Genomic DNA, 24,417 nt, shown 5'->3' on the forward strand with positions numbered 1-24,417 from the left:
AAGGAAGCCGACATCTTTGCTGTCCTGGTGCCCCGGTACCTCGAGCCAGAGCTCGGCTGCCTCAGCCTCTTTCCGTGGACATGGCGGGCGCATTCAGTTCAAAGAATTTTTAAATTTCCATCTTGATTTCATCCAACGCTCATCCAGAAACAGGTTGATCTTTAATTTTTTATTTAATTTCCATGTATTTAATTTCTAAAATTTATTTAATTTCCATGTATTTGCATGGTTTTGATGGTTCATTTGGAGTTGATTTTCACTTTTATTCCACTGTAGTCTGAGAGAGTAGTTGATATAATTTTGATTGTGTTAAATTTATTGAGACTTGTGGCCTATCATATGTCTATCTTGGAAAATGTTTCAAGTGCTGATGAATAAAATGTATATTCTGCAGTTCTTGGGTAGAATGTTCTGCAAATATTTTTTAAGTCCATTTGTTCCCGGATATAGTTTCAGTCCATTGTTTGCTGTTGTTGTTGTTGACTTTCTGTCTTGATGACTTGTCTACTGCTGTCAGTAGAGTACTGAAGTCCTTCATTATAACTGCGTTGTCATCTATTTCATTTCTTAGGTCTAATAGTAATTGTTTTATGAATTTGGGAGCTCCAGTGTTAGGTGCATATATATTTAGGATTGTGATGTTTTCCTGTTGGACTAGTCCTTTTATCATTATATAATGTCCCTCTTTGTCTTTTTTTTTTTTTAAACTGTTTTTGCTTTAAAGTCTGTTTTGTCTGATGTAAGAATGGCTACTACTACTTGCTTTTGGGGTGCATTTGCATGGAATACCTTTTTCCAACCCTTTACCTTAAGTTTAAGTGAGTCCTTATGTGTTGGGTGAGTCTCTTGAAGACAGCAGATATTTGGCTTGTAAAATCTTTTTTTTTTTGAGTTGGAGTTTAGTTCTTGTTGTCCAGGTTGGAGTGCAATGGCGTGATCTCAGCTCACCGCAACCTCCACCTCCTGGGTTCAAGCAATTCTGTTACCTCAGCCTCCTGAGTAGCTGGGATGACAGGCATTCACCACCATGTCTGGCTAATTTTTTTTTATTTTTAGTAGAGACAGGGTTTCTCCTTGTTGGTCAGGCCAGTCTCAAACTCCCAACCTCAGGTGATCCGCCCACCCCAGCCTCCCAAAGTGCTGGGATTACAGGCATGAGTCACTGCACCCGGTCTGGTAAACTCTTATCCATGCTGCCATTCTGTATCTTTTAAGTGGAGCATTTAGGCCACTAAATTAGTAGCATTTAGGCCAAGAATCACTATCAGTTATACCACCATACATTACAATGCCTGTCATTGAAAGGCTTGAACACGTTGTAATCCATTCATCTGTATTCAAGTTTGCAGTTATGGTGGAAACTTTGGCCTATTGATCATCCTGCTGATTAAATAGTCTGTCAAGAGAAAGCAGAGATGCATGAGCATCAACATGGAAAACAGTGACAATGGTAGTGTGCACCAGGATTCAGATATCTTCCTAGTATTGTTTTCCCCAAACCTCTTTATTCCCATTTAACCATTTGTTTTGTTACCATTGGGATATCCCCGTGGTAAGACCATTTGCTACAGACCAAGAGTTGGTATACAAGTGACAAATCCCTCTGGCCTCCTCTTGAATAGCTCAGAGGATGGCTACTAGTTCAGCTAACTGGCTGTTCCCACCCCTTTCTTCATCAGAAATGTTTATTTATTTTTTTTTTGAGACTGAGTCTCACTCTGTCCCCCAGGCTGGAGTGCAGTGGCGCCATCTCAGCTCACTACAAGCTCCGCCTCCTGGGTTCACGCCATTCTCCTGCCTCAGCCTCCCGAGTAGCTGGGACTACAGGTGCCCGCCACCACGCCTGGCTAATTTTTTTGTATTTTTTAGTAGAGACGGGGTTTCACCGTGTTAGCCAGGGTGGTCTCAATCTCCTGACCTCGTGATCCGCCCGCCTCGGCCTCCCAAAGTGCTGGGATTACAAGCGTGAGCCACCGCGCCTGGCCTAGAAATGTTTATGTTTTTAACAGGATTATAAGCCATGGCCTTTGAGCATCTGGTCCCACCAATGTATTTGGTGGATCCATTCCTAAACCAAGCATGTTTCTGATCCTCTGGGCGTAGTTCTTTAAAGGATTTGTCCCATTGGGCAGGGGAGGTTTCCTTCCCTATCTGTAGGACTTGCTCGGTGATTTCCTGAGCTGGGAAGTTTTGTACATCCTCATGTAAAAGTGATACCCCTTTGGTTTTGGCTTAGATGGAGGACTTGTATGTCACAAATAGCTGTAAATTAACCTACTAATGCTGCACCAGACACTATAACCCACGTCCTATAGCTTAACAATGGATAACCAATTACTAATCAATGTCATTTCTGTAAGCCAATGAGAATTCCTGACAAACAACTTTATACCAGCCACTCCCTGTACCCCATTTTGCCTTTAAAAACCTGCTTGTGGCCAGGTGTGGTGGCTCATGCCTGTAATCCTAGCACTTTGGGAGGCAGAGGCATGCAGATCACTTGAGGTCAGAAGTTTGAGACCAGCCTGGCCAACATGGTGAAACCCCGTCTCTACTAAAAATACAAAAATTACACGGTTGTGGTGGCAGGTGCCTGAAATCCCAACTACTCGGGAGGCTGAGGTGGGGGAATCGCTTGAACTCAGGAGGTGGAGGTTGCAGTGAGCCATGATTGCACCACTGCACTCTAGTCTGGGTGATAGAGTAAGACTCTGTTGCAAAAAACAAACAAACAAACAAAACACACCTGCTTGTAACAAAGGCAGAACGGAGTTCACATCCAAGGTCACTTGGGTCTGAGTCTCCCAGGAAGCTGTTCTCACTTTGGCTCAAGTAAACTTGTTAAATTATACTTGTGCCTCAGCCTCTTTCTTTTAGGTTGGCATTTTTTTTTCTTTTTTTTTTTTTGAGACAGTCTCACTCTGTCGCCCAGGCTGGAGTGCAGTGGTATGATCTCGGCTCACTGCAACCTCCGCCTCCTGGGTTCAAGCGATTCTCCTGCCTTAGCCTCCTGAGTAGCTGGGATTATAGGCGCATGCCACCACACCCGGCTAACTTTTGTAGTTTTAGTAGAGATGGTTGGTCATGCTGGTCTTGAACTCTTGACCTCATGATCCACCCACCTCGGCCTCCCAAAGTACTGGGATTACAGGTGTGGGCCACCGCGCCTGGCCTTAGGTTGACTTTTTTATAGAAATATTGTGCCATTTTATATAAGGGCCTTGAGTTTCCATAAATTTTGGTTCCAAGGGGTACACTGGAGCCAGTTCCCCAGGGATACTGAAGAACTACATTAATTTTAAGTTTTAAAAATGGAATCTTTCTTTTTTCTTTAGACAGGGTCTCATTCTGTCACCCAGGCTGGAGTGCAGTGGAGCAATCTTGGCTTACTGCAACCTCTGCCTCTGGGGCTCAAGCGATCCTCCTGCCTCAGCCCCCCAAGTAGCTGGGACTACAGTTATGAGCCACGACACTTGGTTGATTTTTGTATTTTTGTATGTATATATATATATACAAATATATATATATATATATATATTTTTTATAACTGTCTCTGTTGGCCAGGCTGGAGTACAGTGGTGCGATCTTGGCTCACTGCAACCTCTGCCTCCTGGGTTCAAGCAATTCTCATGTCTCAGCTTCCTGAGTAGCTGGGACTATAGGTGTGTGCCACCACGCCCAGCTAATTTTTGTATTATTAGTAGAGGCAGGGTTTCAGCACGTGGGCCAGGCTAGTCTCGAACTCCTGACCTCAAGTGATCTACCCACCTCGGCCTCCCAAAGTGCTGGGATTACAGGTGTGAGCCACTGTGCCTGGCCAAGTTTTGTATTTTTTGTAGAGACAGGGTTTCACCATGTTGCCTGGGCTGGTCTCGAACGCCTAAACTCAAGCAGTTTGCCCTCCTTGGCCTCACAAAGGGCTGGGATTACAGGCATGAGCCACCATGACTGGCCTAAAAATGGAATCTTTAGGGATTTATTCACAGGGATCTTGCCATTAACAAAAAGAGATAATTTTACGTATTCCTGTCCAATACGGATGCCTTTTTTTTTTAAAATTGTCTAATTGGTCTGCGAGGGCTGGTGGTGTGTCGAACAGAAGGAGTGTCCTTTTTCCGGATCTTAGAAGAAAAGCTTTGTCTTTTACTGCTGAATATGGTGTTAGCTGTGTTTTCAAATATGGCTTTTATTATGTTGGGTATTTTTCTTCTATTCCTAGTTTGTTAGGTTGTTCTTTTTTTAATCTAGAAAGGGGTGAATTTTGTCAGACGCTTTTAGTATACATTCCATTTCCAAATGGCTCAAATTATGGACTTTTGTTTCAGGTTTTGTTGTTGGAATAAAGAAAACAAAAATCTATTTTCCTTCCTTCACTGTTTTTTTTTTTTTTTTTGAGATGGAGTTTTGCTCTTGTTGCCCAGGCTGGAGTGCAATGGTGCGATCTTGGCTCACTGCAACCTCTGCCTCCCAGATTCAAGCGATTCTCCTGGCTCAGCCTCCCTAGCAGCTGGGAATATAGGCGCCCGCCACCAGGCCCAGATAATTTTTTTGTATTTTCAGTAGATACGGTGTTTCGGTATGTTGGCCAGGCTGATCTCGAACTCCTGACCTCAGATGATCCACCCACCTCAGCCTCCCAAAGTGCTGGGATTACAGGCGTGTGCCACCACGCCCAGCTCTCCTTCACTTTTTGTTTTCTGCTCACTGGAAATACTTTGGGGAGGGGAGGGCCCTCTCTACTACAGCATGTGTTATTTTTTTTCTCCAGAGATCTTCAAATAACTACTATCAGTTAGGGGCCTCCTGCATAGTGAGAGATGCTTTGTGTGGTTTAAGGACGCAGGGCTTTATTTAGGTCTGAACTAACATCTTTGCTGAGCTACAAGGATGCCATGAGGGTTATTTCTGACAACCTTGGAGGATCCAGGTCTTTGTTGCATTAGAGGCATGAGCAGCAGCAGCAACAGTAGCAGAGGTATTTAAGGGTCCTGGAGAGTGTGGACCTCAAGACACCATCTAATAGCAGCTTCCCAGTCCCCACTCTTTTTGTTCTTTCTGTTTTTCAGATGACTACTTTTTCAGGAATAACTACTTGATGGGCCCACAACTTGCACAGAAGAAAAAAAATCTCCCCACCAGCCTGCACCCTAGATGAAGGCCAATACCCAGCATGAGTCACAGCTTCATTCTAAAATACACAGCCACAGCTAGGCTGGGTGCAGTGGCTCACACCTGTAATCCCAGAATTCTGGGAGGCCGAGGTGGATGGATCACTTCAGGTCATAAATTTGAGACCAGCCTGGCCAACATGATGAAACCCCATCTCTACTAAAAATACAAAAATTAGCTGGGTGTGGTGGCATGCTCCTGTAATCCCTGCTATTCGGGAGGCTGAGGCAGGAGAATCGCTTGAACCTGGGAGGCAGAGGTTGCAGTAAGCCAAGAACCCGCCATTGCACTCCAGCCTGGGCGACACAGTGAGACTCTGTCTAAAAAAACAAAAACTAAAACAAAAACAAAAAAACCACAGCTAGGTCCCAGCCAAAACATATGACCCAGGATTGTGTAAAAGGGGCTGCAATCGGCCAGGCGCAGTGGCTCACGCCTGTAATCCCAGCACTTTGGGAGGCCGAGGCAGGTGAATCACCTGAGGTTGGGATTTTGAGATCAGCCTGACCAACATAGAGAAACCCCGTCTCTACTAAAAATACAAAAAATTAGCCAGGCGTGGTGGCACATGCCTGTAATTCCATCTACTTGAGAGGCTGAGGCAGGAGAATCGCTTGAACCTGGGAGGCGGAGGTTGCAGTGAGCAGAGATCATGCCATTGCACTCCAGCCTGGGCAAAAAGAGCGAAACTCCATCTCAAAAAAAAAAAAAGGGGGTGGGGGCGCTGCAATCCCATACTTCTGCTCCTCAATGTAAAGGAATTATGCAAACTGCTGACTTAGCTCAGCTGAATCTGGAACTGAGGCTGGCTAGGCCTCAGCATTGCAACACAGGGCAGCAAACAGCAGCTCAAAGTACACGCCGGCTGCCGGGCAGCAGAGCAGGTTAGCAACCCAGACGAGAGAACAGACCCGTGGCGTGGTGACCAGCATCTAGACATCTTGTTCACGGTGCCAGCTGCCAGTGTCGCCTGAAAACGCGTGGTTCTGATGTTGACATGCATGGCTATGTGGCAGACACACAGTGAGTGAGTATAAAAAGGCTTATTACATAATTGAGGTCTCAAGGCAGGGCTCACAAGCAGGTGTGAAATGGCTTGACAGCAAGGAAGATTGCATTAATTCCTATTGTGAACGGTGATACAGGAATCCTCAAATAAACACCAGCAAACCATAGGAAGCAACATATTAAAAGCATTACATAACATAGCCAAGTGAGATTTATTCTTTGAACATAAAAATGGTTCAAAATATGAAAACTGATCATTGTCATATACCACATTAGCAAAATGATGGAAAATGACAATTATCTCAATTGATGCCGTATATGAAAAACCTACATCATTTTGACGGTGAAAAACTGGATCAGGAACAAAAGGATGTATGCTCTAACAGGCTGTTTTTTTTTTTTTTTTTTTTTTTTTTTTTTGAGACAGAGTTCTCACTCTGTTGTCCAGGCTGGAGTGCAGTGGCACCATCTCAGCTCACTGCAGCCTCCACCTCCCAGAGGTTCAAGTGATTCTCCTGTCTCAGCCTCCCGAGTAGCTGGGACTACAGGCAGATGCCACCACACCCAGCTAATTTTTGTATTTTTAGTAGAGACGGGGTTTCACCATGTTGGTCAGGCTGGTCTCGAACTCCTGAACTCAAGTGGTCTGCCCGTTTGGCCGCCCAAAGTGCTGAGATTACAGGTGTGAGCTACTGCGCCCAGCCCTAACTAGTTTTACTCAATGTGTTAAGGGAGATGCTGTCAGGGAAATCAGGCAAGAAAATGAAATGAAAGCATTCTAGATTAAAAAATATATACACACAGCCCCCACAGCCTCCCAGACTAACATACAAGAGATCATAACCATTTTCACTGTACACACAGGTGGACATACCCAGAGACAGACACATAAACTCACAAACTCACAGATAAAAATGGCCCAGAGATACCAACAGATGCTTGCAGAGACACACAGACCCCAGGCCTGCCCCCTGTACTCCAGGTTTCTCTCCTTCCTGAGGAATAACCACTATGATCTACTGGATATTTTTGCTTATTCTCTTGTTTCTTCTCTTCTAGAATGTCAAGTTGGAGGAGACAGGGATATTAGTGTAGATTTGTTCATTACACCAACTAGAGAACCTGTTATATCAAGGAGATTAATACTTATTGAATTGGCTAGGTGCGGTGGCTCATGACTGTAATCCCAGCACTTTGGGCGGTGGAGGTGGGCGGATCACCTGAGGTCAGGAGTTTGAGACCAGCCTGGCCAACATGGTGAAACCCCATCTCTACTAAAAATATAAAAATTAGCCGGGCGTGGTGGTGCATGCCTGTAATCCCAGCTACTCCAGAGGCTGAGGCAGGAGAATTGCTTGAATCCGGGAGGTGGAGGTTGCAGTGAGCCAAGACCGCGCCATTGCATTCCCACCTGGGCAACAAGAGCGAAACTCAGTCTCAAAAAACAAAACAAAACAAAAAAACACTTATTGAATTGTAGGACTCAAACAGACACTCAAACAGGTTTTACACAAACCTCGCCATAAACTCACATACACTTAATCTTCAAAGACTGAATTGTTCTCACCCACATCCCATGTAGCAGAGAGGTGCTTCCAGCCCCCAAGCCTCTCACAAAAAGTGGCTCTTTAGCCCATCCTGATGGGGAAGACATTTTACACTACTTGAGCATATAGACTCTAAAAAGTGCTTTTCTGCAAAAGTAGAAAATGCGAGTTCAAGGATGCAAAAGTAAGGGTTGGAAATGGATTGATGCTGCTGCTCCAGCCCTTCAACTGTTATAAATTGTAGATGATTCCAGAAACATCCCTCATGACTTGACCATATGTCAGTTTGCTTTTCCACTGAGAGCACAGTGAGGGCAGCAAAGGCATGGATCTCATGGCTCAGCTGCATGCCCGCCTCTGAGCTCTTCCTGGTAGCCCTCACCTTCACTAAGGGCACATCTGCCAGCAGACGTCGCTCCAGATGGCCTCACGGGACCCCACCATGCTGAAGCCTTGCAAGGCTGCCCCCTGACCCACATCTGCTGTTGGGGTAGGATGGAGGCCTTCAAAACTCAGACTAAACATCTTGAAGCAGCAGAAATATCACTTCCGGTATCCAGGGAGAGACAGGAAGTTGTTGTGAGGTTGGATGGTGAGCTGGCTTCCCTCATTCCTGCCACATCTCTGGCAGGACACTCTGACTTGCTATCCAGGTAACAGTGGGCACTGCCTCCACTAAAGGAAGGGCCTGACACCTACCATGGCTGCACAGCTCAGCAAAGGAGGAACTCTTCGGTGCTGTCAGGACAGTTTCTTGGGAGTTTAGTACACCTTGCATTCTGGGAGTGACATGAAGCGAGTCGGCTCCATGGCCGGTGGCACCTCTCTGATATGGCAGCTTCCTGTATACCACAAGGCTGGAGTTCTACAGGGTGGGTTCTGTTCCACGAAGCAGTAAGTGCTGGCCTTGGAGGCAAGGCTATGAAACCAGCCCTGCAGCAGCACACATGTGACACGCACTGAGGAGAGAAGACCTTGTCATTGTCAGTGCCTAAGCCAGGTGGAATGTGTCAGAAAATCTGGGGTGGGCAAATTAGGGAAGGTAAAAAGTTTGTGTCCTGCAGTCTATGGCCATACTACCCTGAACGTGCCTGATCTCGTCTGACTGTGTTCTGTAGCTGGGACATGGTAGGGCATGTCTCTATGATGCCATGGTTGGTTTTGAGACTTCTGTGGTGGTTGGTGCAGAGCTGGTGGTTATGGGACAGTGGATCTTATATGGTCAAGGGGCATGACACATTCTGCCATGGCTTCTTCAGCCCTCACTTTAGAGCCACCTGGGTTGTCACAGAGAAATGGTCTAGTGTGAACTTTTATTTATTTATTTATTTATTTTTTCTCTTTTTCTTTTTTTTTTGAGACAGTCTGTCTGTGTCACCCAGGCTGGAGTGCAGTGGTGTGATCTTGGCTCACTGCAACCTCCGCGTCCTTGGTTGAAGCGATTCTTCTGCCTCAGCCTCCTGAGTAGCTGGGAGAACAGGCACGTGCCATCACGCCTGGCTAGTTTTTTGTATTTTTAGCAGAGATGGGGTTTCACCACGTTAGCCAGGATGGTCTCAATCTCCTGACCTTGTGAGCTGCCCGCCTTGACCTCCCCAAGTGCTGGGATTACAGGTATGAGCCACCGTGCCCGGCCTTAGTGTGAACTTTTAAACGCATTTACCAGCAAGAATCTACAGTGTGGGTTTGGATGGGAAACGGAGCTGGACGTGACCTCCAGATGGCCTTGGAATAACATGATGCTGACAGCCATGAATTAGGGTGTCCACAGGCAGATCCCACTGGAGAACTGTGGGATGTACCTTTGTTTTCAGAACCACAGCATCCCCAAAGATCTGACCCAAGGACACTGATGAAAAGTTCAAAGGCAGATTGTGGGAGCCCTCTCAATTCTGTGCAGTCACGTACGTGAGCTAAGGGCTGGGAGTGTTTCTTAACTTCAGACGGGGTTCCAAGAAAGGCCTGTTGGGACCCAAGTCCTTTCTCCTCAGTCCTTCAATTTGTCCTAAGGCGGTGGAAAGGGTTGCATATGTAATTGAAGACATTTCCATATTGCTTACATTCAAGAAGCTGCTCTTAAATGTGTGCATGGTTTCATGGTCTCAAAATGAACTAGGATGCACAAGAAACTCTTAGAAATGACAGAAAAGAAGTTAAATGAATATGAAGCTGAAGAGTTTAGTTTCCATGGATATTTAAAAACCAGTCAACTTGAAATGGATATTCAGATTAAAAAGATAAAACATAAGATTGATAATCTTACAGCAGAACTGGAAGGTGCATCCTCCAAATGTCTGTATCTGGCTGAAAACAATCAAGTTCTTCAACAGGAATTATTATCTATGAAAACGATACAACAAATATAAAGAATTTGAGAAGAATAAAAAGGTGTTGGAACAAGAAGTGAGAGGAGTTAGCTAGCTTGCCTTAGGGAAACAGCAAGGGAAGGGTTTTTGGAGAGCCCCCGACCCACTGGTTAGTGCCTTATTCCCACATATAACAAGTTCTCTGATTGGATTAAAAATAATAATAATTAGCACAGGGAGTCATGCCTAGAGATATGCCCACAGCTGCACAGATAGAACTTTTAGCCCACTCAGATAAGGAAACTTGCACAAACCTTTAGCCCACTTAAATAAAGGAACAAGGCCCAACATAGAAATGCCTTCGTCCTTTGTATAACTAGTGGGCTTCCAGGAAATAGCCTCTACTCCTTTTATGGGCATATACCTGGTGGGCTCTGGTGGGTTCTGGTGGGCACTTTCTTTTTTTAAACATTCTTTAGCCTCTATGAATCATCACTTCAGCCTCTGATTGGTCCCAGGCCAAGGTCCTGGGCCAGGCTGAATCATGCTTTGCCAAGACAGCCTTCAGACTAGTCAGCACATTTCTTCCCCTTTCCAGTCTATAAAAATCCCAGACCCAGCCTCATAGTGGGTAACCCATTTGGGCTCCACTCTCTGCTGCAGAGAGCTTTCTTTTTTTGCTTATTAAACTTTTGCTCCAATCTCACCCTTGTGTCTGCATTCCTTAATCTTCTTGGAAGTAAGACAAATAACTCCACATACTACCTCAGAAAACAAAAAACTGCTACACTGTGGTGCATTGGCAAGCCTGTAACAGAAGTAGTAAATCTGAAAAGTCACATGGAAATGAACATGATATAGAATATGTAGAGAAGTTTAAATGAGAGAATGAAGAAAGAGAAAGACAATAAAGAGAAAAATTAGAAGTCCATCTACAGAATGAATGAGGTACTAGCAGCAGTCTGCACCAAGCTTCTACAGACATAATGCGTCAAATGTTTACTCTCCATTTTTACTACAAGGCCAGTCCAAGAGTTACCTTGTGTTGAAAATCTTAATAGTGTAGGTCTCAACAGAGGACATATTATGAGAGAAAACTTAAGGATCCCTACCTCATACCCAGAGACCTCAAATAGCAGCATGAACTACTCAACCAAGACTCAGCCAGATTGGATAGAAAAAAATAACTACAGAAGTAAAAAATGTTGTTGCTGAATTGGAAATTAGCTCTCATATGGTTTCTTCTGTAGAATCCACTGAAGAATGAGTCATATCTAAATCAATATGTTCTTTGGAAAGCATAATGAGAATATGTTCCAATTTTAAAGAAAAATGTTATAATTTATAAGATCGTAAAATTTTATTACTGGGCTGTTTACGTGATACTTTCTTTCTCATTAAATATAAACTGACAATCTTTATTAAATGAAAATATTTTTGTATCATCAACAACAACAAAAGAACTAGGACGAAGAATTTCCCACATTCTCAATATTTATAGGGTTTCTCTCCAGTATACATTCTCATGTGTGCTCAAAAGGCTGTGTGAAGGTTTTCCCAAATTTCTTACATTTATAGACTTTCACCCCACTCTGAGTCCTTTCATATATTCACACTCTAGAGGACAGGTGAAGATTTTCCCACTTTTTTTTTTCTTGAGACAGTGTCTCATTCTGTCGCACAGGCTGGAATGCAGTGGCATGATCTCAGCTCACTGCAACCTCTGCCTCCAGGTTCAAGTGATTCTCCTGCCTTAGCCTCCCGAGTAGCTGGGATTAGAGGCATGCGCTACCATGCCTCGCTAATTTTTTTGTAATTTTTAGTAGAGATGGGGTTTCACCATGTTGACCAAGCTGGTCTCGAATTTCTGAACTCAGATGATCTGCCCACCTTGCACCTTGGCCTCCCAAAGTGCTGGGACTATAGGCATGAGCCAACAAGCTTGGCCTTTTTTTAAAAAAAAAAAAAAAAAAAAGATTTCACTGCAGCAGGAGTCCTGTCTTTGAAATGAATTAGGTCAACTGAAGGCTTAATCACAATGTTTACATTCATATGGTTTCTCACCAGTGGGACTTCTTTTGTGTTCAAAAGAAACTGGAACAATCAAGGGCTTTAGAACAATGTTTGTATTCACACAGCTTCAGTCCAGTATGAACTCTTTTGTGTATTCAGAAGGAGCTGGAACAACCAAAGGCTTCAGAATGTTGCTTATATTCTTAGACTTTTTCTCCCATATGAGTCCTTTCATGCAGTCGAAAGTGACTGGAAGAAATGAAGGCTTTTCCACATTGTTTGCATTCATAAGGTTTCTCTCCAGTGTGAGACCTTTCATGAATTCGAACAGAACTTGAAAATCTGAAGGCTTTCCCACATTGTTTACATCGATAGGGTTTCTCTCCCGTGTGAGTTCTCTCATGCATTCGAAATTTACTGGAAGAAATGAAGGCTTTTCCACATTGTTTACATTGATATGGTTTCTCTCCAGTATGAGTCCTTTCATGCAATCGAATTTGACTGGAACGAAGGAAGGCCTTACCACACTGCTTACATTCAAAAGGTTTATTCCCAGTGTGAATTTTTTCATGTTCTCGAAGGGAACTTGAAAAACTGAAGGTTTTACTGCATAGTTTACATTCATAGGGTTTCTCTCCAGTGTGTGTTCTTTCATGCAGTCGAAAGGAACTGGAACGAATGAAAACTTTTCCACACTGTTTACATTCATAGGGTTTCTCTCCAGTGTGTGACCTTTCATGAATTCGAAAATAACTTGAACACCTGAAGGCTTTCCCACACTGTTTACATTCATAGGGTTTCTCTGCATTGTGAGTCCTTTCATGTCTTTGAAGGGAACTTGAAAAACTGAAGGTTTTACCACATTGTTTACATTCATAGGGTTTCTCTCCAGTATGAGTTGTTTCGTGTTCTCGAAGGGAACTTGAAAAACTGAAGGTTTTATGACACTGTTTACATTCATAAGGTTTCTCTCCAGTATGAGTTCTTTCATGCAATCGAAGAGAAATGGACCAACTGAATGATTTGCCACATTGTTTACATTCATATGGTTTTTCTCCAATGTGAGTTCTTTCATGCACTCGACAGGAATTAGAAGAGTTGAAGGCTTTCCCACACTCTTTGCATTTATAAGGTCGAGCCCCAGTGTGTGTTATAACATGTGCTCGAAAGCTTGCAGAATAAAAGAAGGCTTTTCCACATTCTTTACATTCATAGGGTTTCTCTCCACTATGAGTCCTTTTATGCCTTCGAAAAGAACTGAGAAAACTGAAGGCTTTACCACATTCTTTACATTTGTAGGGTTTTTCTCCAGTGTGAGTTCTTTCATGAGTTCGAAAGTATGTGGGACAACTGAAAGCCTTACCACATTGCTTACATTCATAGGGTTTCTCTCCAGTGTGAGTCCTTTCATGTCTTTGAAAAGATTGGTAACATATAAAGGCTTTCCCACACTGTTTACATTCATAGGGTTTCTTTCCAGTATGAGCATGTTTTTGAAAAGACTGGTAGTATATAAAGGTTTTTCCACATTGCTTACATTCATAGGGTTTCTCTCCAGCATGAGTCCTTTCATGTCTTTGAAATGGCTGGTAATATATAAAGGCTTTCCCACACTGTTTACATTCATATGGCTTCACTCTAGTGTGAGTTCTTTCATGTTTGCGAAAGCAGTGGTGATAACTGAAGGTTTTCTCAACTGCTTTATGTTTACGTGGTTGCTTTTCACATTCCTGATACTCATTTGGTTTCTGTCCAGTGTGAGATCTCATGTGCCTATTAAGGGACGAATGATGCATGAAGTCTCTTCCACAAAAGCTGCATTCATGTGGTTTTGCTCCAGTAAAAGTTTCCTTGTTGATATTAACATTTGGCATCTGGCTAGTGGTTTCTCCACATTTGCTACCTTTTCTACTTTCACAGAGTCTCTCAACCATATGACATCTGTGAAAAATAAGCAGCACATTATTAGTGGCTTTTTAATTATTTTGTATTTATTAGTAGGTATGAGAATTACATTTTAACCATTTTCAGAAAAAGTGTAGGATATCTGCCCTGTCTGAATTGTTTGAAAGTTAATATATTCAATACTCTGGAAGAAGACTCAACCATAGTTAATGATCAAAACAGTCAATTTTTTTTGTTGTTGTTGTTTAAATAAGAGATGGAGTCTCATTCTCTCACCCAGGCTGGAGTGCAGTGGCATGATCACAGCTCACTGAAGCCTTGAATTCCTGGGCTCAACCAATCCTCCCATCTCAGCCTCCTGAGCAGCTGGGACTAGAGAGTGCCACCATGCCCGGCTAGTTTTTTTTTTCTTCGAGATGGAGTCTTGCTCTGTCGCCCAGGCTGGAGTGCAGTGGCACGATCTAGGCTCACTGCAGCTTCTGCCTCCCGGGTTCCAGCAATTTTCCTGCCTCAGCCTCCTGGGTAGCTGGGATTATAGGAGCATGCCACCATGGCTGGCTAATTTTTGAATTTTTAGTAGAGATGGGGTTTTGCTATGTTGGCCAAGCTGGTCTTGAACTGCTGACCTCAGGTGATCCGCCTGCCTTGGCCTCCCAAAGTGCTAGGATTACAGGCGTGAGCCACTGTGCCAGGCCTTTTTTTTTTTTTTTTTTTTTTTTTCCCCCAGATGAGGTCTTGCTATGTTACCCAGGCTGGTCTTGAATTCCAGGCCTCAAGTGATCCTCCTACCTCAGCCTCCCAAACTGCTGGGATTACCTACATGAACTATTGTGCCTGGCCAAAATAATAATAGTTATAGAAGGGGTTTCTAAATGCTATTTCAAAGTGATTTCTTTTTCACATCCTGAACATCTATGATGTTTTTAAGAAAACATTTTCAGTGAAAGTTTTCTAGGAATAAGTAAATTTGAAGCTGTGCTTAACTGTTTTGCTTGCTTTCTTTTGAAATCCCCCCACGGGCCACTATTTTTCTGTGGATGCAACTCACCTTCGATTTCTCCCCTGGTTTCTGTGGTCATCTTCAATGTCCTGGTCTTCCCACTTTTTTCCTAAAATGCACAGCCAGAAAGACCATTATAAATTATTAGAAATTATAGAAAACTGTTACAGTCTAGTTTCATGATTAGCTGTGACTCTGATTCAATCACCGAAAGATTCCCTTTCTACATTTCAAATCTTGGAACACAGCTGTTGAGCAAGAAACACTTGTTCTGTGTTCTATATTTAACTGAGGAAAGAAATGTTGATATCCTTACCTAGACAGACCAGGTTTTTGAAGGTCTCCTGCATCACATCCTCATAGAGCTTTTTCTGTGAAGAATCCAGCAAAGCCCACTCCTCCAGGGTGAAGTTCACGGCCACATCCTCAAAGGAGACTGAGTCCTGAAACATTCCACATATGTTTAGAGGAGGATGGGTAAGACTGGCAGTACTGGGGATCTATAATTGATTTGTAAGTTCCCATACAATTCTGTGTTCTCCAGACATTTGGTGTATGACTCGGCTGTCAGAACTACGACTGTCCACACTGACTTCCTCATAAAATTCATGCTGTCATGAACACACAGAAATTACTTCTATTTTTTCTTTTTCCTTTTTTTCTTTTTTTTTTTTTGAGACAGAGTCTTGATTTATTGCGCAGGCTGGAGTTCAGTGGTGTGATCTTGGCTCACTGTAACCTCCGCCTCTGGAGCTCAAATGATTCTCGTGCCTCAGCCTCCCAAGTAGCTGGGACTACAGGTGTTTACCATACCCAGCTAATTTTTTGTATTTTTAGTAGAGACGGGGTTTCACCACGTTGGCCAGGCTAGTCTCTAACTCCTGAGCTCAGGCAATTTGCCTGCCTTGGCCTCCCAAAGTGCTAGGATTACAGGCGTGAGCCACTGTGCCTGGTCAATTACTTCTAAATTCTTACTGTGATCATTTGAAACCTTATTGTTCTCTAAAGGTGGACTCAAGCTCACATTGGAAAAGTAAAAGAAATGCTATACAAATGAAACAAATTTTAAGACCACTTATCCCTTGTGAGAAAAACTCATTTCCTACCTTATTACACACCATATCACTCAGCATTTCATTACACATGGAATCAATCTGGATAAGGTTTTAATAAATAAATACACCTTCAAGAACTGTAGGCTTTTCTTTTATTCCCATCAACAAACGAGAGGCCAGGAGGCCTGTGGAAAGCTAAATTGTCACAAGGAGCTGCTGGCCATGTACTGAAGGACTCCGGGCCACTACTGCAGTGGGGTAATTAAGGAATCAGAGAGATTGAGGGGTTGAGGAGGAATTATTTAATTATTTAGGTGCACCGACCCAGTTGCATTAACATCCAAAGAACTGAGCCCCGAACAAAGAGTCAAGCTACCTTTTAAGCATTTCGTGGGGCAGGGGGAGATTTGTGCAGGGGGAAGTGTATTACTGAAGCGAGAAACAAAGACAGTTATTCAATTAAAACATGCATTACATTACTTCTTACTTTTCAAGGAACAACAACATGTTTTACGACTTGAGATAATCTGTTTAGTGACCTTGCAGCTGCACAGCTAGAGAAACGGTCTTCACAATGCCTGGGAAAGGGAGAGATAAGGCTCACTAGCCACAGAAAAACAGGCAGTCAATTTTTAAAGGACTTCAGATCTTTCTCTTCCTCAGGGGGAACTGGTTTTTCTTACATACAACTGAGTTTTTGCTTATACATTTTTAAAATTTCTTTTAATTCCTGTTCCACTATAAGTACTCAAATCCAGCTGGCTGAATGAAAATATTCCTTTGCAGAAGTATTAATTTCAACTTGTTTGTGTAATATTTATCACAGGCTCAGTTCTTCCTTTTTCTCTCTCTCACATTTCATGGATCTAGGAGGTTACTGGGAAGTTAGAGCTCAGGCCTGAGGAGGAACGTATGGCAACTTACACCTCTACAAAATCTGTATACCAGGAGAGGGTTTATTACGTGTTTACTTGAGACTTTGGGAAGAGTCAGGTAGGCTGGCTGGGGGTTTTCACTGAGCTTAGGGAGTGGGCTAGTGTGGGAGTTCAAGCATACAAGCAGGGGCTAATGTGGATTGAATGTCTCACCAGCACCAAATGAGGGTGACTCAGGCTTTCTTCCTACCACATCTGGATGTAGGGTACATAGTAGAAAAGGAGCAATGAGATTTTATTTTATTTATTTAATTTCATTTGTTTTGAGACCGAGTTTCACTGTTGCCCAGGTTGGAGTGCTGTAGCGTGATCTCGCCTCCCAGGTTCAAGCGATTCTTGTGCCTCAGCCTCCTGAATAGCTGGGATTACAGATGTGCACCACCACACCTGTCTAATTTTTGTGTTTTTAGTAGAGACAGGGTTTTGCCATGTTGGCCAGGCTGGGCTTGAACTCCCGGGCTCAAGTGATCTGCCTGCCTCCACCTCCCAAAGTGCTGGGATTATAGGTGTGAGGCTCCATGCCTGGCAATAATGAGATTTTAAAGCTATCATCCATCAAACATCACAAAAAAATGAAGTCAGAGACTTCCAATTTCTGGTCTTACAGGTAAGGAACGTAGAAATTGTTAATCCCAGCTGGGCAAGTAAACATCAAATCAATTACCCTTCTTCGATCCATTAAAGAATTGAGGGTCATAAGGCAAAGTTTTCTCTCTAAAATTTGAGAGACAAATAGGAAAAGTAACAATTTTGTAATATTCCCAGAACATAATGTTCTTCTTAAGAAGACCTGTTCTCAAAAAAATCCATTTCAACAAAAGCCCAACCTACTATGATTTTACCAAAGCCTATGTGACCTGGGGGCAGGGACACAGAATCATGTGTGAAGGTGAACCGTTTTTTGTCTTCCCAGCACCAATACAAGGTGTCTTTTCCAACACCATTCTCCAAATCTCTGACATTGACTGTGACCTAAAATTTAATTCAATTCTAAGTACCCAGAATTAGTCAGACTCCACAGGTTAAGGACTCAGTCACACAAGACTGCCCCCATGTCAGATGCAAGCCACACGGTGGGGTGCCCAGGCCACCCATGCTTCTACATGCCAACTACAAATCTGGAGTTCCCACACCACCCTTTATAGTTCAATAGTTCACTAGGGCCTCCCTCAGAAGTCAGGAGAGTGATTTACTTAGCATCACCGGTTTAATTACAAAACATACAACTCAGGAACAGCCAAGTGGAAGAGGCCCATTGGTAGGTATGCAGAGGAGGTGGGATGTTTCCATGCATTCCCTGGGTGTGCCATCCTCACAGCACCTCAGTATGTTCACCAACATGGAAGTTCTCGGAACCCCAATATTTATGAAGGTCCCAACGCACAGATATGATTGATTAGATCATTACACACTAATGATTAATTCAATCTCCAGCTCCTCTTTTCTCTTGTGAGGCTGGGGGCTAGGGCTGAAAGTTCAAGGGCGGGTCTTTCTGGTCACCAATCCTAATCCTAAAGTCATCTAGGATCTCCTAAGAGTGCCACTTTGCAAACAAGGAGGATCCTTTCACCCTTCTCACTTGTGAAATTCAAGGGATTTAGGAGCTCTGTGCTAGGAATCACATACAAAGACTAAGTATCTTTCTTATCATATCACAAAACATCGCAGCTCAGGGGCACAGGCTCACTAAAAGACTGAGATCAAATCATAGGACTATAAGATGTTTCCCTTCCACCTACACCTTATCACTATTGTCATTAGGGTTTCTGTTTAAAAACAGGTGACTGCAATGAAAGGATATTGCACTGTTTCTTTCTGCATGTTTCAGACTTTATTTAACAAGTGTCTAGAGAACCCCAAGATGACAGGAAAGAGAAAAGCAAGGACACCAAAGGAAATTTTAACCTCTGACATCTACAGCTACTGAAAACAGTAAACAGAGACAAAACCCAGTAGGATAAACCTAAAACCTCACACTCAAGGCCTATTTACCTCAGTTTCTTTTTCCCAGTACATCTTGTCCAGTTTTCAACAAAAATTATACGAAATACAAAAAGGTTTTAATAACAGAATTAGAATACAGAGGTCAAGCACCAGAACCAGATTAGGTAAAGAAGAGATGTTGGAATTGTCAGATCAGAAATTTAAACCAAATATGATTAATATACTAAGGGTTCTCATGGAAATGTTGAACAATATGCAAGAAAAAATAGACAATTTAAGCAGATATATAGAAATTCTAACAAAGAATCAAAAGGTAACGAAGGACATAAAATACACAGCAACAGAAATGAAGAACAGCCTTACAGGTTCATCAATACAGTGGAAATGTCTGAAGAGATGATGAGTGATCTTGAAGAACTGTCAGTATAACCCGTCAAACTGAAAAGGAGAAACAAGACATCAGAAGATCCAAAAACTGTCAGAAAATTGCAAAAAGTGGAACATACACATAATAGTACTAACTAAAGAAGAGAAAGAAACAGAAGAAATAACTGAGGCAATAATGACTGATAATTTCCCAAAATTAATGCTATACATGAAAGGACATATCCAGGAATGCCAAGCAACATAAATACCCCCAAATCCACACCTGGGTGTATCATATTCAAGGAGAAAATTAAATGACAAAGAAAAACCTTGAAAGAAGTTACAGGGGGAACAAACAACATCTTTGTTATAAAAACATAAAAGAATTAAGTCAGACTCTTTTTTTTGAGACATTGTCACACTCTGTTGCCCAGGCTGGAGTGCAGTGGCATGATCCTGGCCCACTGCAACCTCCACTTCCTGGGTTCAAGCGATTCTCCTGCCTCAGCCTCCGAGTAGCTGAGATTACAGGTATGCACCACCATGCCCAGATAATTTTTTGTATTTTCAGTAGAGATGGGGTTTTGCCATGTTGGCCAGGTGGGTGTCAAACTCCTGGCCCCAAGTGATCTGCCCACCTCGACCTCCCAAAGGGCTGGGATTACAGGCATGAGCCATTGGGACCAGCCCAAGACTCTTTACAGAAAGTGAAAGCAAGAAGAGACTGGAGTGAAATGTTTAAAACATTATAAGACAAAACCCCCGACCACATAGAATTCTGTATAGAGCAAGAATATCTCTCAAAATGGAAGAGAAATAAAAACTTTATGAGATAAGAAAAGATAATCTGTCACTAGCGTACCTGCCTTGAAAGAACTGTTAGAAAAAATTCCCTACAAAAAAGAAAAACGATAAAGAAGGGTATTAGAGAAAAAATAAATACAAGTAAAATACAATCTCTTTTTTGTAATCTGACAGATGAGTTTGTCCAAAACACTAACAGGAACAATATATTTGGTAAGTCCAGCTTATGGATAAACGATACCTATGGCAGCAATGTTACAAAGGACAGGAAAGGAGGAATTGGGAATACTTTTTCATGAGGTACTTGCACAACCAGTGAGGTACTACAGTGTTCTTTAAAAGAGGACTTGGGTTACTTGTAAGCATGTACTACAAACTCAAAGGCAATCACTAAATCTTAAAAAACAACAACAAACTATAATTGATGTGCTAAGTGGGGAGAAAAATGGCATCAGGTAAAATGCTTAATGAAAGCAAATAAGGTAGAAAAAGAATGGAAGATGGGAAAGGAAGAACAACAACAAATAGAAAAACATAAGAAGAAAAAGGGAGACATTAATACAATTAAATCAATAACATGTTAAACATCAATGGTCTAAATACAACAAATGGTGGACAGATACTGTCAATAATGGATCAAATATACGGTGTTGAAAAGAAACACACTTTAAATATACAGGTATAGATACATTAAAAATAAAGGAATGAAGAAAGATATGCCATGCTAACACTAAGAAAAAGAAAAGTAACATAGCTATGTTCATTTCAGACAAAGCTGACTTCACATCCTGGAAATCTCAGTGACACAGGGGCATTACGTAATAACAAAGTGATCAATTCACCAAGAAGACAAGGCAATCCTTAGTGTGTATGTGCATAAAAACAGAGTGGGAAAATAATGAGGCAAAACTGATGGAACTGCAGGGAGAACTGCATGGAGCCACGAAGTCTAGCTGGAGACTTCAACACCTCTCTAGCAGCAATAGCAGATCCAGCAGGCAGAAAATGAGGAAGGACATTGTTGAACTGAACAGTACCATCAAACAACTGGACTGAACTGAAAATCAAAACACTTAGACCAGCAATAGTAGGATATACATTCTTCTCAAGTTCACATGGAACATTCACCAAGATAGCCCACATTCTGGAACATAAAACATGTCTTTTTTTTTGAGATGGAGCCTCGCTCTTGTTGCCCAGGCTGGAGTGCAATGACACAATCTTGGGTCACTGCAACCTCTGCTTCCTGGGTTCAAGTGATTCTCCTGCCTCAGCTTTCCGAGTAACTGAAATAACAGGTGCCCGCCACCATGCCCGGCTAATTTTTTTGTATTTTTAGTAGAGACGGGGTTTTGCCATATTGGCCAGGCTGGTCTCAAGCTCCTGACCTCAAGTGATCTGTCTGCCTCGGCCTCCCAAAGTGCTGGGATTACAGGCATGAGCCACCATGCCCTGCCAGGAAATTGGGCAGCTGAATTTTCTAAGAGCTCCTAAAATAATTGGAAGCCCCTAAAATTAAAAATAATCAGGGAACTCATTTTACATCAAGGACTACACAAGTGACATCAGATCAATGAGATACACAGTGGAATTTCCACCTACCCTATAATCCCACAGCAGCAAGACGTATATAGAAATTAAACAGGCTACTAAAAAGAGAATTGAAAACCCTAGACAAAATGAGCACATCCCAAGAAGCTCTTAACCCAGCAAGTTTTAATTTAAATAAAAGAGAAAGAGTTCATAAGAACAACCTCCTACTCTTATTTGTTTTTATTTACTTATTTTTTTGAGACAGAGTCTTGCTCTGTCACTCAGGTTGCAGTGCAGTGGCGCGATCTTGGCTCACTGCAACCTCCACCTCCCAGGTTCAAGTGATTCTCCTGCCTCGGTCTCTCAAGTAGCTGGGATTACAGGCACGCACCACCATGCCTGGCTAATTTTTGTATTTTTAGTAGAGACGGGGTTTCACCATGTTAGTCAGGCTGGTCTCGAACTCCTGACCTCATGATCTGCCCGCCTTGGCCTCCCAAAGTGCTAAGATTACAGGCATGAGCCACCACCCCCGGCCCTTCCTACTCTTACTTTAATCAACCAACTTTGACAGTCACAAAGGATAAGGAAGACAATGATACAAAGATTATACCTTACAAGGGGGGCATTTGACTAAATGACAACACTATCTCCCAGCAGGACATCTTGGCCCATGGATATAAAAATACTTATTGACTACAGGTAAAAGAGGAGACTTAGAATTATGCAAAATCTCCAACTTTTCTCCAAATTCTCACTAGACCTAGATTTGTTACACCTTTTACAACAGTGGCACTACACTGTTTTCTTCAAGTCACTGATTGCATCAATATTTCCGTAAGAATAATTGAAGGTGTAATTCAATCCAGTTTTACTTGCCACTCACCTAGTATTTTTAACTTCAACATCACCTGTAGCCATCACTGGAATAACTCGTTTACTTGCTTAAGACCAACAACCTGGGCTTGGTGTGGTGGCTCATGCCTGTAATCCTAGCACTTTGGGAGGCTGAAGTGGGTGCATCACCTGAGGTCAGGAGTTCAAGACCAGCCTGATCAACATGGTGAAACCCTGTCTCTACTAAAAAATACAAAAATTAGCCAGGTATGGTGGCAGCCACCTGTAATCCCAGCTACTAGGGAGGTAGAGGCAGGAGAATTGCTTGAACCCAGGAGGCAGAGTTTGCAGTGAGCCAAGATCGCGCCATTGCCCTCCAGCCTGGGCGACAGAGCAAGACTCAGTCTCAAAAAAAAAAAAAAAAAAAAAAAAGAACCACCACCACCTGGCTACAAATTTGTGTAGCTTCTCAGTTGGTCTTAGCGCCTTTCTTATTCACCTCTGCTAGTCATCAGAGTGACTTTACTGTCTTGTTATTACTTAAATTCCAACCACATAAACTAGGGTAACACAAGCATACACACCACTGCAGACAAATGACAAATTACACCATCTGCTTGCCAAGCAAGTATCTGATTAATAATTTGCAGACTGACAGCAACAGTGCACTCCCAGCACGGAGACTTAGTTTCTCCAAGATCACCTTTAGCCTTTCTAAGATCTCCTATGTCTTACCTTATTCTACATATGGCTAGCCAGTTTTCCCAACACCATTTATTAGATAGGGAATCCTTTCCCCATTTCTTGTTTTTGTCAGGTTTGTCAAAGATCAGATGGTTGTAGATGTGTGGTATTATTTCTGAGGGCTCCGTTCTGTTCCATTGGTCTATATCTCTGTTTTGGTACCAGTACCATGGTGTTTTGGTTACTGTAGCCTTGTAGTATAGTTTGAAGTCAGGTAGCGTGATGCCTCCAGCTTTGTTCTTTTGGCTTAGGATTGTCTTTGCTATATGGGCTCTTTTTTGGTTCCATATGAACTTTAAAGTAGTTTTTTCCAATTCTGTGAAGAAAGTCATTGGTAGCTTGATGGGGATGGCATTGAATCTATAAATTACCTTCGGTAGTATGGCCATTTTCACTATATTGATTCTTCCTATCCATGAGCATGGAATGCTCTTCCATTTGTTTGTGTCCTCTTTTATTTCATTGAGCAGTGGTTTGTAGTTCTCCTGGAAGAGGTCCTTCACATCCCTTGTAAGTTGGATTCCTAGGTATTTTATTGTCTTTGTAGCAATTGTGAATGGGAGTTCACTCATGATTTGGCTCTCTGTTTGCCTGTTATTGGTATATAGGAATGCTTGTGATTTTTGCACATTGATTTTGTATCCTGAGACTTTGCTGAAGTTGCTTATCAGCTTAAGGAGATTTTGGGCTGAGACGATGGGTTTTCTAAATATACAATCTGCAAACAGGGACAATTTGACTTCCTCTTTTCCTAATTGAATACCTTTATTTCTTTCTCCTGCCTGATTGCCCTGGCCAGAACTTCCAACACTATGTTGAATAGGAGTGGTGAGAGAGGGCATCCCTGTCTTGTGCCAGTTTTCAAACGGAATGCTTCCAGTTTATGCCCATTCAGTATGATATTGGCTGTGGATTTGTCATAAATAGCTCTTATTATTTTGAGATACATCCAATCAATACCTAGTTTATTGAGAGTTTTTAGCATGAAGGGCTGTTGAATTTTGTCGAAGGCCTTTTCTGCATCTATTGAGATAATCATGTGGTTTTTGTCTTTGGTTCTGTTTATATGATGGATTACATTTATTGATTTGTGTATGGTGAACCAGCCTTGCATCCCAGGGATGAAGCCAACTTGATCATGGTGGATAAGCTTTTTGATGTGCTGCTGTTTTCAGTTTGCCAGTATTTTATTTAGGATTTTTGATTCGATATTCGTCAGGGATATTGGTCTAAAATTCTCTTTTTTTGTTG

At 42.4% G+C, this 24,417-nt stretch overlaps 1 protein-coding gene across 2 annotated transcripts in view; it reads right to left on the bottom strand.

Moving 5' to 3' along the window:
- Positions 1–654: 654 nt before the first annotated feature.
- ZNF14 (zinc finger protein 14) overlaps positions 655–24,417 on the bottom strand; it is a 33,326-nt gene continuing 9,563 nt past the window's right edge. The window contains exons 2-5 of one of the 2 annotated variants that reach the window (XM_063719132.1): positions 15,265–15,391; positions 14,997–15,057; positions 8,424–8,683; positions 655–1,396 (exon numbers count right to left, since the gene is read on the bottom strand). In XM_063719132.1, coding sequence (XP_063575202.1) covers positions 8,644–8,683; positions 14,997–15,057; positions 15,265–15,391 — 228 coding nt within the window. In that variant the 3' untranslated portion in view covers positions 655–1,396; positions 8,424–8,643. 2 annotated transcript variants of the gene reach the window in all.

The sequence above is a fragment of the Pongo abelii genome, chromosome 20 (genome assembly GCF_028885655.2).
Source record: "Pongo abelii isolate AG06213 chromosome 20, NHGRI_mPonAbe1-v2.0_pri, whole genome shotgun sequence".
Lineage (NCBI taxonomy): Eukaryota > Metazoa > Chordata > Mammalia > Primates > Hominidae > Pongo > Pongo abelii.